Source organism: Python bivittatus, unplaced genomic scaffold (assembly GCF_059951505.1).
Source record: "Python bivittatus isolate LINGU-HERP-01145 unplaced genomic scaffold, Pbiv_v1 ctg000330_np1212, whole genome shotgun sequence".
In the NCBI taxonomy this organism is placed as follows: Eukaryota; Metazoa; Chordata; class Lepidosauria; order Squamata; family Pythonidae; genus Python; species Python bivittatus.
In genome coordinates this window covers 29,441,590-29,456,080 of record NW_028277058.1, presented here as the reverse complement: position 1 = coordinate 29,456,080, position 14,491 = coordinate 29,441,590, and the positions used below count along the sequence as shown (strand labels likewise).

Below are 14,491 nucleotides of genomic sequence, written 5' to 3'. Positions count from 1 at the left end.
TAACTCTAGCACCAGAAGGCCCCAGATCCCACAGCCACTCAGTCTTGCCAGGGTTCAGTTGAAGCCTGTTGTTCCCCATCCAGACCCTCACAGCCTCCAGGCACTGGGATAAGACATTCACAGCAGCGCTTAATTTGCCAGGGCAGAGAGATGTATAACTGGGTATCATCAGCATACTGATGATACCTCACCCCATGGCGACGGATGAGCTCACCCAGCAGCCTCATGTAGATGTTAAATAGGAGGGGGGAGAGCATCGAACCCTGTGGTACCCCACATAACGGGCCGAGGGCAGGATCTCTCCTCCCCAACCACCACCGACTAAAATTGGCCCTGGAGGAAGGAGGTGAACCAGCACAACATAGTGCTGCCCACCCCCAATCCTCTGAGCTGATCCAGAAGGATACCATGGTCGATGGTATTGAAAGCTGCTGAGAGGTCAAGTAGGGCAACGATGAATGCACAACCCCCATCCTGCCCTTGCCAGAGATCATCCAAAAGCATGACCAGTGCTGTTTCCATCCCATACCCAGGCCTGAATCCCGACTGAAAAGGATCCAGATAATCCGCTTCATCCAAGGTCCTCTGAAGCTGTTGTGCAACCACCTTCTCAACCACCTTCCCCAAAAAGGGGGAGGTTAGATACTGGCCGAAAATTGTCCAGTATAGTGGGGTCTAGCAATGGCCTCTTGAGGGGGCGAACCAAGCCCTCCTTAAGAGGTGAGGGAACAACCCCCTCACTCAAAGATGTATTAACCATCACTAGAATCCACTTGCACAACAGCCCCTGGGCTGCTTTCACAAGCCAGGAGGGGTATGGATCTAAAGAGCAGGTGGCTGAGCTCATAGCCCCAAGGACCCTGTCCACTTCCTCAGGTCCAACAAGTTCAAACCGTTCCCAGATAACGGTGAGACTCCTCCCTAGGCACTTCCACTGGGCCTGCAGTAAAGCCAGCGTCCAACTGAGAACGAATCCAACTGATTTTATCCGACAGATGCCGAAAAAATTCCCCTGTGCATCCCTACAGAAGGTTCTCCACTACATAGCCGTTTATTAAATAACACACTATTTCAGTAGCAAAGCAACAACCTAACTGCCCACAAGAGGAGCTGCATAAGAATATTATTCAGAGAGTGAAAGCAGATTATAGTAACCCAGAACTTTTTGGAGGAGGAAACAGACTGCCTATACATCTTCCAATACAATGGATACTCATGCAACTTTATTGAAAAGTATCTAGCTACAAAATGCATTGCAGCATATGAAACGGTAACTCTGCCATAGATCAAAGACATTCCTGAGAAACCAATGGACTACTACAACCTTTTGGCATAACCATAGCACATAAACCAACAAAATTCCTCCAAAACATCTTATGTGAACCCAAAGATCCAGTAGCCAAAGAAAACAAGCAGGAATGACTACAACATACAATATAAGGACTGTAATAGTCATATGTAGGACAGACAGAAGACTGGCAGAATGCATCCATGAACATCAACTGGTGGTCAGAAGACTTGATGAAAATTCCTTAATCTCTCAGTAATTAGACAAATTCATCCACAATTTAAGCTGGGAAACTCTCGATATTTTAGAACAAAGCCAAAAATGCTGGGGAATTCTTGGAATTGGCCATCAATAGACATATGAGCCTTATCTATATACAATTTAAAAGATGCAGCCCAAAGTCAAAGAATTAAACAGCCCAGAATATACCCTCCCTAGCACCAAACTGAAATAAGCAGGAAACAGCACCAGATAAACTATCAAGGAAGAAACAATACCGTAATCAAGAAATCATCAAGGAAGAATCCACATTCTAGCCAAGACTGGCATGGCAAGCTACTATATATAAATAACCAGCAAATTGCACACTCCAATACATTTACATTTACATTTCGGTTTTATCTCCGCCCATCTCTCCCAATGGGGAACTCTGGGCGGCTCACAAAGTACACCTTAACCATAACAATTACAATTACACCTATTCTAATACAACTACAGTGCAACCCTATTCTGTTGTGGCCAGCAGCGGTCGCAAGGGAGTCAGCTCATCTGGGCTTTCTTCCACCGATGATCTTTCGCCCGTCGCATTAGTCGCGTCCAGCAACTAATACACTAATAATATTACCTAGCCTGGCAATGAAATGTCTGTAGCAAAGCAACTGACCTCAGACAACACTACAAATTCAAAAGCTAAAATAATATTAATCTTTTGGAACTCCAGGCAACTTTTTGGCGGTAAAAAATTTCCAGACCATGTTTAAGAGGATGCACATTCTAATGAAATTTCTGCCAGAAAGTACCTGAACAAATAGAAGTTCTTTAGGTCTCTCAACATAAAGGCAAGCAAGTTATTTCTGAAAGCAAACGCAGTTACTCTCAGTAAAGATGTAATATCTAGCAGGAGTCTAATGTTGCAGCCAAATGGTTATCAGAGCTTCTATCAAGGAATCAGAATGGTGTCTCAATTCATTGGTTTTCCATTTGATAATACTTCAGTTTGGCCATTAGGTTGTAGGCTTTTTAACAATCTGGAACAATGTCCAGATTCAGGCTTCTCAAGAATTCCACATTGAGAGACAAATGGAATAGAGGCTATAGTGGCACAATGGCTACTTTTCTTATTCTCCAACCTGTCATAAAACAGATCAGAACTATGGGGTGCAGGTGATTTTGATAGCTCAATATTTCCCTTGGCAAAGCTGGCTTCTCTCCCTGCTGGATTTAGTGGAGCCACATTATTGCAGAATTCTTTTGCAAGGTCTCATCATGCATCTTCAGCCAAATCTCAAGAAGAAATCAGTGTTATTTGGGAGTTTCCAGCATGGTTTAAACAAGATGTTAGTACCAATATTAAGTGCCAGGCTGCAGCTCTCAGTAGTGTGTTGTCCTACTGGGGGGGTGGAGGGGGCGTAATCCTTCTCTTTTTGCTTCTGCCTTAAAAGGTTATGAAAAAAAATGGGTTTGACTAACTCTCATGGTGCGGGGGACGCGGTGGCGCAGCGGCTTAATGACGCTGAAAGTTGCCGGCCAGAAATGGTCGACACTTCAGCGGTTCGAGTCCAGCCTTAGCGTTAAACAGGGTGAGCTCCTGTTTCCTCCCCAGTTCCTGTCAACCCAACAGGTCGAAAACTCACGTGAGTAGATAAATGGGGACTCTCACTCCGCTGGGAGGAAAAATGCTGGCGGTGCCTTGCAAAAAGGAGTTGGGAGCAGTTGCCAGTAAGCGCGAAAAACCGTGCGCGCCCAAAAAGGGCGCAAAGCAACGGAAACCCCGCCTCCTGTGCTTGCCAGCTGGGCTCTGCTCTAGGAAGGAGGCTCTGGCAAAACCACTTCCGAAAAACAATTGCCTTGAAAACTGCAAGGACTCGTCCAAGTAGTCACTGCAGGGTCAGCAATGACTGAGCGCAGACAAAAAAAAAAAAACTCTCGTGAATAATTTTTGTTTGACCTAGAATCGTGATTTGAGGTTTGGTGTCTTTCATTGACCCATTACTTGAAGAGCTTATTGTTTTCTTAGCTGCTCATACATTAACCAAAAGGGTATTAAAACTGTGAGTGCTTTCTTTGGATCTCAAGTTAGACATTTTCCATTCCATTTTCCATGCTGCACTCTGATCTGCCTTCATTCTGAAGGTTAATTCTGTTTTCTACATAGTATAGGGGATCTGTTTGTGTTTGCTGTTACTAAATCTCACCAGTAGGAGTAGGAAAAGAATGGATATAAGCTAGATGTTATGTAGGTCCTTTGAATTTAGGAAATCCAAATATTTGTTTCTTTTAGAAAAATCTAAAGGAGAAAGTGTGACTAAGGCTTCAGTTTCACACTGGGTAAAATAATATATTATTGAGGCCTATCCAGGTTTGAGAGAGGCTTCACAGCATTTTTCTTAAGAGAGGTAACAATCTATGTGGTTTTCCAGGGACATTCCCCAATAGAAGAAATTTGTAAATTCATCACATAGGTGCTAATGCTCATGTTTATTAACTAATAAAAGTTAAATATATTTTTGTGTTAATGGCTTTTGATAGATATGTTTTCCAGAAAAGTAATGCTAATGTAGTCTGCCAGTTCTGGGAACTTACACTATCCCGATATTGCTTTGGGAATGCACTCCAGGAGACTTGAGAAAATAAACATTTTAATATGATTTTCTAGGAGGGCGTTCAGCCTGTCCCACTCTTTTCCCTAGAATTGTCCCATCAGTATTTTCCATAATAGAAAAACAGACAAAACCTTTGTTTTACATTAAACAAAGTAAAGCCAAAGTAATAGTACAGATATCTTATGGCTTTCAAATATATGCCTTTCAAACATAGAGCAGTTAGATGCTATTCAGTTTGGATTTCTAGGGGACATATTTCTTGTTCTGCAGTGCAGCCTAAACTTAGTTCTTTGGGCTGAAGCTGGAATTAAATCAATTAAAACTTGAATGCAGATAGATTATATTAGCTATTGGCTTAAATTAATTTTCAATCTAAGGAGTCTGGCTGGTCTGATTCATCAAGATAAATTCCAATCATCTTGGTTGAAATCACTTAGTTGCATCCCATGGTATTGTGGACTTTGACCTAATGCACTGATGTCAATGAATTTTGAATAGGCAAAATCATTCTTTAAGCAACATGCCAGAGTTATGGATCTCCAGAATGATTTCAGCCAGTCTCCACTTTATTTTCTCTCAGCAGGACCAGAAAAAAAGCATTGTATTTGCCCATTAGTTGTTTAATATTAATCCAAAAATACCTGAAGAGCTTTTACATTGGTCCATTTTAATTTTCTTCTATCTGTTCTTTTAGTGGACAGGTTATGTAGTATTCCTAAAGAACAGCATCTCTGCTGTAACATTTTTTAATGCATAATTGTATGTTGATTTGTTGTATACTGCAGGTAGTCCTTGCTTAATGACCATTTGTTCAGCAACTGTTCAGAGTTGTGGCAGCTCTGAACAAATGGTAGTTATGCCGGTCCCTGAAGTTACGGCCATTGCGATGCCCTTGCGGTCACATGATCAAAATTCAGGTGCTTGGCAGCCCATCCGCACTTATAACTGCAGGGGTACTTCAACTCCCCCCACCCTTCTGTCTCTCCCTCATCTCTGCTCTTTTGGGTGCACTCTGCCATCTCTACTGGCTCTGCTGCCCTGTGCTTGCTGGCCCTGTGCTTTGCTGCTCCTAGCTGACTTTTGCTATCTTTTTGCTCCCTCTGCTGATGAAGCACACCTGGCCTGGCCCTTCATGAGGCGGCTGCTGGCTGTGTGAGGACTTTTTCCTCATGAGACCTCAGGAAGTAACCCTCATGTGGCCAGCAGCTGCCTTGTGAAGGGCCAGGTTGGGTGCACCTCATCACCAGAGGAGCAAAAAGACAGGAAAGGTGGCAGAGCCCAGGGCAGCAAGGGTGGCTGCAGCTGAGACTTCACATTGCATTGCTGGGCTGGGCTCGGTTGGGGCTTTGTACTGCATTGCTGGGTGGTGGCGGCTGTGGCTTTGTGCCACACTGCTGGGAAGGGCTCCTGGACAACTGGTCTGCTGCTTTGTTGTGTTGGAAGCTGCTGGCCCTTTCCGAGGTTTTACAGGAGGAAGGAGGCAGCAAGCTGCGTCTGATGTGTGGAGTCCCGGCAGACAGACTGGGCATGCATGTGGGAATGTGCGGCAGGCTGAGACTGCTGAAGTGGGGCAGGCCCGCCAGGAGCCTGGCGGCCAAGGAAGAGGAAGAAGATGGCGAAGGTCAGCTGTGGGCAGCAGGGATAGCCAGCAGAATGCAGGGCGACCAAAAGGGCAGAGATGGGGGAGAGAGAGACGGGTGGGGGAATTGAAGCGGAGGTGAACACACTAGGGCAGGAGAAGCATGAGGTCCTTGCCTAATAACAGCATGGTCATGCCCTAACAACCGCAACTGGGACTACTGGAACTGCCATAGCTAAGTGATGCAGTTGTGATGTTTCACCTAATGACTGCTTTGCTTAATAGTGGAAATTCTGGTCCCAATTAGGAGCATTAAGCGAGGACTACCTGTACATAGCACTTACACTCTATTATTTTATTTATTTATTATTTACTGGACCTATATTCCACTCCAGTCTAGCTGAGCAGTATACTTACCCAATACAGTAGTCTGATAACAAACGAAGTACATAAGAAATATATAAAATATATGTCAAAATACTCCCGGTATGGTGAAAATCTAATCTCAAACACTCCTCCTGCAGGAAATGATCAAAAAATACCTCAGGCTCCAAAGGCGTTTTGGAACAGCTAGGTCTAGATTGCTTTTCAAAAACTCAGTGGTGGAGGAGCCACACTGATCTCTTAGGATTCTGTTGGGGTGGGGGCAGTGACAGAAAGCCTGACTCTATGATCCCTGCAGATAATATTCCTTTGGTATGGACCCAGAGGGAATCTTCTGTACCAGATCTTAACAGACATGCAGAAAGCACTGGAAGTTGGCGTTGCCAAGGATACCCAGATCCTGAGCCATGAAAGATCAGGACTGGTCCACAGCCAGTTTTAATTTCTGTGTTTTATAATTGTTTTCCTTTATTTTGCATGTAGGTAACTCAGCTGACAGAAAAACTGAAGAATCAGTCAGAAAGCCATAAACAGGCCCTGGAAAATTTGCATGAGCAGGTGCAGGAGCAGAAGGCCCACTTAAGAGCCTCTCAAGACAGTGTTCTCTCCTTGGAAGCAACTATCAGTGAGCTAAGTAATCAGCTAAGTGAAAGTAAAGAAAAAGTAATGCAACTTGATTTGCAGGTGATCTAACTTTATATTTTTATTTATGTAAAGTATAAGGGGTAGGAGTATTAGTAGCACCTATCTATTAAGTTAAGTAAAGTTTTTAATCTGTAAGCGTTATATACACTGGCTACATTCAGATGTTATATCACTGATTTATTGTGATGAAACTGCTCTGAGTGAACCTTGGGCTTGCATGTTTTCCCCTTGCCTCTTTGGTGCAGTTGTGAGAAGATGATTGAAACCTTTGCTTCCATAGATTTAGACCTAATAGTTCATTGTGATGGGGAATAACCTATAGTAAGTCTTGGTCTTCATTCTGAATGTTCAGTTTTTCCTCTCAACGAGGATATTGAGAAGATAGTATATTAAAGATGTTACTTTGTTTTATAGTCTTTAAAAGACACAGAGATACTAGGTTAGAAAGAAATCAGATGGTATTCCAGTGGTCTTGTGGAAGGCCACCAGACAAATACATGAAAAGCCACCCTGGCTTAGGCTCTGGACAGCTGTTCCATGGGGTGTTGTAGGAGGAGTACCTGTGCAGGCAACACCCCTGCAGGAAAGTGGACCTTAAGTGTGGGGGATCAGGCTATTTTATTACTGGGATAACCGGTACCAAAAACATATACTTCTGCTCCTTCATTGCCCATACTGCTTCTGCCATCCATGGGGGAGAGAAGCAGGGAACAGTGGTTCCTCTCGTACTGGTTCTTTGATCCACAAAGATTGCAGAACTAACAGTACAAGACCCACTTTTTCCCATTTTCCTTTCTGTGAAGTGGGTGTTTTTGGCTCTGGGAGAATTGGCACCCCAAAGACCTGCTTTCCCTCCTTCTCTCCTTGCTTTTATTGACAGGGGTTAGCAAGAGAAGTGGTAGAGATGGTTGTGCACCCAGGAGACTTTTTGACTCTCCTGCTGCCAAAAGGCAAATAGCCCTTAAAATCAGTGGCCAAGGACCTGGGAAAGGAAGGGATGTGCAGTAGTTTCAGGTGGCCAGGTCACCCCATTAAACTGTCAGAATGATCTATGCAAGCAGAAGTGGACAAACACCACTTTCAGACACAAGGATCAAAGGAAGACAGACAGTGGGCCAGGATAGGTTGAAGACTACATTGTCCTTATCCTCAATAAATAGTTAATAGGTCTTCTTCATGCCAGGGCAAGCAGGATATAGAGATGTCCTGTTCAAAAAATTTCCATAGCTTGGGTAAAGTATTGGATTATATAATCTCTTGTTTCCTTAAAAGTTTCTACTGTCATTTTAGTTATTCACTTAGACTTTGGTGCCTTATAAATACATCTTTGTAGATGTCATTTTAACTCTGAGGTGCATTTAGAATCAAGAATCTGGATGAAATTTTAAAGCAATTTAATGTAACATGACTAAACAGTAAAGTCAATTTAGAGCGATCATTTGTTAAAAATATTCATAATTAGTTACACATTTTGGAATAGAAATGAATTGCAATTTTTTAGTAACTTGATAGATGGTTTAATTTTTCTGGTTGATTTTGGTTCAGTCATATCATTTATATAAATAAAAGCATTGATAATGCTGTGGTGCACTTACTAAATAGTTCACCCTAAGAAAACCTGAGGTTTTACAAAATAACAACTGTGTAGCATTTATAATCAACATTATAGAACATATTTTAATTCTCTGTCAGGTAAAAGCAAAGACTGAATTGCTTCTGTCAGCAGAAGCAGCAAAAGCTGCTCAGAGAGCGGACCTTCAGAATCATTTGGATACTGCCCAGAATGCGTTGCAAGATAAGCAGCAGGTGAGAGAAACAATAAGGCCCTATAGTATGGCATCATGATTAAGAAAGATAATCTGATTTATTTAAAACAAGGTGAATTTTATGTATTATCATCTAGAATACGTAACTCTGTGATGGTATTTTTGTATTTAGCTCAAATAGCCCAAACTGTACATTTAAAATATATAATTTTTAAATAAATATAAAATGATGGGGGGGAAAGTGTCATGCTCTTGGGGACTCTCATTTGATTGTTGAAAGATGATGTGTAAATCTTTTTTTTTTAAGGTAACCAAATGGTTCCTTTTGAGAATCAGTGTGGCATAGGTATTAAGATGCTGGACTGAGAGACTGACATTCTAGTCCTCTCCTAGGTACAGAAGCCAGCTGGGTGACTTGAGCAAGTCACTCCCTCTCAGCCCAAATCAGCATCAGGATCTGTGACAAGGTGGCTGGTAAATAAACCCCCTCATTGATAGCTTCACTGTAAAGAACTAGACTAGTTCAGTGCAAAAACAAGTGGACCCTGCAAACATGTGGGACAAACACTAAGAAAAACAACACCACCAGATTTTTTAATACTGAGAATTAATTTTCCTGTGTTCATGTTGGCAAGAAACAGACATTTATTATTTATTGCCTTTCTTTTTATTGTATAATTGGTTTTGATCTGAATTGTACAGGTAACTAGAATATGTACAAGGATCTCTTACATTAAAAGGGGGATCTGAACATCTTTGTGTGATCTTTCGGTAATTATTCTGTAATACATAATTCCATTTAGCCTTATCCAATATGTGTCCTCTCCAGATATGTGAATTTCAACCCCAGAATTCTCAGCTATGTATGTTCTTACCGTCTGAGAATTCTATGACTATATGTTTAGAAGACAGGTTAGTGCAGACTTTTAGTGTATATAGTGACACAGCACTTGTCTAAATTATATCTATCACATTTTTTTTCCCCAGTGCAATGGCATTCATAAAAAATGATCTTGCCTTTATCAGGGATGTTGTTATCTGCATTGATGGAGATTATTACTTCTTAAATTTATATAGCCACCCATTTCATGTATGTGACTGGGTGGTATGCAATAAATCAGTCAAGTAAACAATTATAAAACAATATAATTCAACAATTAAAAATATAAAACAATTTAAAATAGTTTAAAGCATAGATATGCATATGATCACATAGGCTATTATAGTCTATATTGAATTATTAATCATAAATTTTGTTTGTAATATTAAGTGAGAATATGGGAAATGCACAGTTTTGCAGCATGAACTTCCAGTATGCCAACTCTACATTTTCTTTCTAGTAGTAGTAGTAGTAGTAGTAGTAGTAATAATAATAATAATATTTTACTTTATATACTGGATGTTTTCAGATATAAAAAGTGTTTCATTTTTAAACAAATATCACTGTACTAGGTTCTCTGAAAATGATTTTTTTCAATTATTGCTAATAGGAACTAACAAAGGTCAGTATGCAGTTGGATCAAGTTGCTTCTAAGCTGCACGACAAAGAAGAATATTGTATACAGCTAGAATCCAGTCTTAAAGAGTACAAAGAAAAGCAACTTCATTTAGAACAAAAAACTGAAGAACTAGAAGGTCAGCATAAGGTTTGTATTTAGTTTCTTCTTTTAATTCATATTACCAATTGTGGCCATATGGAGTGGTGATGAAGAAGGCAGAACAGCTGATGTGAAGCATAATCATTATTAAATATGAAATGAAAGGCTTAAACAGAAACTGATTTCACGTAGAAGCAAAAAGGAAAGTCATAATGTATCTGATCAGTCAAAAAAGGTCAAGTTGCATTTAACTGTGGAAAGTGTCAAAGAGAAGGTTAAGATTTGTGTTTTTCTTATCCCTGCTGTAACATAAAAGCACCAATTACATTTTCTGATCACAGCAGCAGTCTTGGGCTCATGGAAGTTACACAGAATTCTTGCTACCCTTTGCTGGTTTCTGTTTATACACATTTTATTCATTTTGCTAACTAACACAAAGTTTTGGAATTATAAAGATGTTCTATGTTTCTCTGCCTAACTCTCTCCATAGAAACAATTCTGATCACTTAATTCCTCACAGATTGACTAGATGTGAACTTTGCACAACTTTGAAAGATTTTCACCTCTCTATTTCAGCCACATTGCAGAAACAACAGAATGACAAGACTGCCTTTAGAAATAGAAGTTAGCAGGAAATGGCAAACCTGAGACTGTATGGGAGAAGAAAGATGACAAGTATTGGGAGGATAAAGAGTTTAGAAAAGAGACAATAATTATACTGATTTATTGCCCAATTGGGAGGATCAGGCTCATCAAATTACAAGCTACTAGAGAAAATAGTTTCCCCAAGTTATTCTTTTCTTTTCTTACTTATGCTAATTCTGCCTAGAGTATTGTTTCCTTCTAATGAATGTTGCAGTGCTGAATTTATTCTTCATTTATTTTCTTCAGGCCTGTAACAAACTTAACAAGGTATGGTACTTGTGTACTATCTGAGCTCTACAGGCAGTCAGTTCAGAAAGGACAAAAGTTAAGAGCTAAGGCATATTATGTTCTGGCAGTTCATGGAGCCTGGGGTAAATGGCGTATTTCTGCCTGTTCTTCTCTATTTTCTGTTTTCTTTGCTTCCTTCTATACTCAGGTTGGTTTGTTCATCAGGGCAAGTCTGTCAACAAGATTGGTGGAGGGCATATTCTAACAGTCCGCTGACCAACAAAAGACTATATTTGATTTTCTCTGCCTGAATAATCAAAATCAAAACAGCAGGAACAAAAAGGGGAATACTTGCTTCTGATCCCTTTACCAAAGCAGTTTAAATAGTTCTTTAATAGTTCAAAGTTTTAAAAATTCCTGGTGCTGATGATAGGGAAAATACATGTAATTTGCAACAACAACAACAACAACAACAATAATAGCAGCCTTATGTGTAATCCCAAAACATCTGGAGTACCACTTGAACACCATTGGCATTGACAAAATCACCATCTGTCAATTGCAAAAGGCAGCTTTACTTGGAACAGCTTATATCTGTGACAATACCTCTAACATCATCAAACAACATCTGTCTATCCCAGGTCCTTGGGAAGGACTCGATAGGTGGATAAAATGCCAAATCCAGTCTAAACATCTGGCTGATTGTGCGACCAACAACAACAATAACAATAATAACAACAATCACTACTACTATTACTGTTACTGCTACTGAAAACTAGAAAACAAATTTCCATACTGAATCAGCCATTGATCAACAACCATACTGGATCAGTCAGTCAACATGAGATTCTTCTAAAGTTATGGCTCCTAGGCATAGATGACAAATGGGATATAGGTCTTGCTTCCCTCTTATAGGCAGTCAGTGCAAGAAACTACAAAACTACTGGAAGGAAATTACCAAAAAATAAATAAATAAATAAACAATCAGTGAAAATCAAGACAGAAAATGTTATTATGAGTCAAATCCATTGGCTCATGGTTTCCAGAGATAAGTGTATGAAATTTGCAAAATTTCCAGAATCAAATATCCCCGGACAGTGACTTATGGATCAGAGATGCTTCATACTCAGGAGCAGGATCTTTACAGACATTGAACTTAATAAATTGGAACAACAATAAAAAATAATGAGATTTGAAATTGCAAAAGAATAACAGCAACAACTTTGACAAAAAGGTTTGGAATGCAAGAAAGAAATTGTAAGACAAAGATTATTTCATTTGAAATCTATACAAACATTTAAATGATTTTGTGTGGTGCAAACATGATTGCCCAATTAATAATGACAAAAACAATAAAAAAGACTAATGAATTCATGTACAAACTTGCAAAAAGAATAGCAATAGAACTAGGTTATAAATTGAAAGCAAGTTGCCAAATTAAATCTAAAGATTAAATTTAGGCTGAAAATTAGCCTCTGGAAGTATCTACTGCAAATGAAATCAGTCTCAGAAAGATGGTTAATGTGATGGAATGTGATGTTAGCACATTCAGTTTTGAAGTTCTCCAGCAGGTTACTGAAGATAACCATATAATTAATTGTGCTCAGCCTTGACCTGACCAGTAAGGAAATTCTCCTGGACGTTCTCCATTTGGATTATGTTTAAAATTCAGAGATCAAACTTGCAGAGGGTTAATGCCTAGCAAAATATGTTGTACTATATTAAACAAATAAGTAGGCTGGATCAGCAGTCAAAGCTATGTTTCTGTAATTACAGTTAGCTGCAGAAATTAGTTGGTGAAATGACTGATTTTTTTTTTTTTTACTTCTTACTGATTGTTATATAAATGTGGTTTCCTTTGGAGTACTGTGTGGCTGCAATCTGACCATTTGGTCATGTTCTTCATTCATTGCCAACTGGATATTCCTCCTTTGACACACACTATTTTAAATGGAAGGTTCTGTAGAAAGTGTGCTAGACCCAAACTGAAGGTTACCCAGAAGAGATTGATGGATATACTGGATATAAGGATTCCTCTCTAAAAACCTGGAGGAGGATAGGGTAGGAAAGATTGGAATATTGTAAATTCCTATTTTTTTTAGACTCCAGGTGTACAGAGGGCAGTTGACCCATGCAGAACTAAATGTTTTAACAGTCCATGCTCATATTTGTTGAGAGAAGATAAATAAAGCCATGGAGGGTTAAGGTAATCTCCTTTCCATTATAGGAATTTATTTTGTTATAATTATTGTCTTTCTAAAAACTATCATTACAGAAACTTGAAGCTGATCTTTTTGAAGTTTCGGGACATAAAGAAAAGGCTCTTCAAGAACTACAGCAGCAAAAAAAACACTGCACAGACTTGAGCCTCAAAGCTGCAGATCTGAGCAAACAATTAGATGCAGAAAGAGAAATGTATGTTAAATTACTTGAATATGCTACTTTTCTATTAGCTGTATCCACATTTTAAAAGTTCTTAGAGACACTGTTTTTATAGCGTCTTTTTTCTTTTGCACCCTATCTCCTGGTTAGAGTTCAAATTATCAGCTGTTATTTTGAATTATACATTTTATTTAAATCTGCATTGAATTAGAACTTTTTTTTTTGCTTTGTTAGTATATGATCAGGAAAAGACTAATGCTGCTAAGATAAGGCATTCGTTTTTACAGAGAAAAGTACAGGAAGTACTGTATATTGAATACTTGAAATGTGTTATATAAAAGTTAATGCTCAATCATGTAATTTTGTACTGAAATATATTCATTTTTATATTTTGTGTCTGTATAGGATATCTAGAGCCAAATTAGACTTACAGAAAAAAAATGATACACTAGAAGAAGTAAGCCAACAGAGATTAAAGCAAGAAGAAGAAAGTGCAAAACTGAAGTTAGAAATTGAGAAATTAAATCAAGATAAATTCAAGTATCACAAGGAATTAGATGGAAAGCTACAAATGTTAACAGATGATTTGAAGAAAATGAAGTTGGAAAAGGATACTCTATTAAAGGAACTTGAAATCATCAAAGGCAAACTGTCAAACAGCAGTGAATCTTTGGAAGAAGCAAAGGATGCATTAGAAAAAGAGAAACAGAGAGGAAAGGCAGCAGTGGCAGAAATTGTGAGTCTTGAATTTTAAACAAAAGTATTTTCTGTGTAACCACTATGAACCAGTTTGCATGCTACCCATGAAAATTCAGAGCAATATGTTAGTGGTCATGGCTTTGACTATGGAAAATACTGAAAAATACTTAATTGACCATTTCACTAATTAAATGTGTATCTTGGCCCCTAAATGCATGGCCTATTTTGAAAAGAAAAATGTTGTTATTGCTTAATAGCTTGGTAAAACATTATGTTCTTTGCATAACCAATTTTGCTCAACTCTTATTCTTTAGTTTTGCTTTAAAAACATAGTGATTAGATTTGGTATTTATTAGACCCATTTGCTTTGAACTGTATTGTGTGTCCTTGAAATTAATTTAAAAGGATGTATTTGTAATGTATTTTAGTAATTTAACAAAAGTTCTCATTAAATA

General features: G+C 39.0%; 1 protein-coding gene across 1 annotated transcript in view; it reads left to right on the top strand.

The window, feature by feature from the left end:
- Positions 1-14,491, top strand: part of EEA1 (early endosome antigen 1) — a 71,631-nt gene that overhangs the window by 38,201 nt on the left and 18,939 nt on the right. The window contains exons 15-19 of the mRNA XM_088141883.1: positions 6,557-6,757; positions 8,411-8,524; positions 9,975-10,130; positions 13,231-13,370; positions 13,743-14,073. Coding sequence (XP_087998009.1) covers positions 6,557-6,757; positions 8,411-8,524; positions 9,975-10,130; positions 13,231-13,370; positions 13,743-14,073 — 942 coding nt within the window. The remainder of the gene's footprint in view (positions 1-6,556; positions 6,758-8,410; positions 8,525-9,974; positions 10,131-13,230; positions 13,371-13,742; positions 14,074-14,491) is intronic.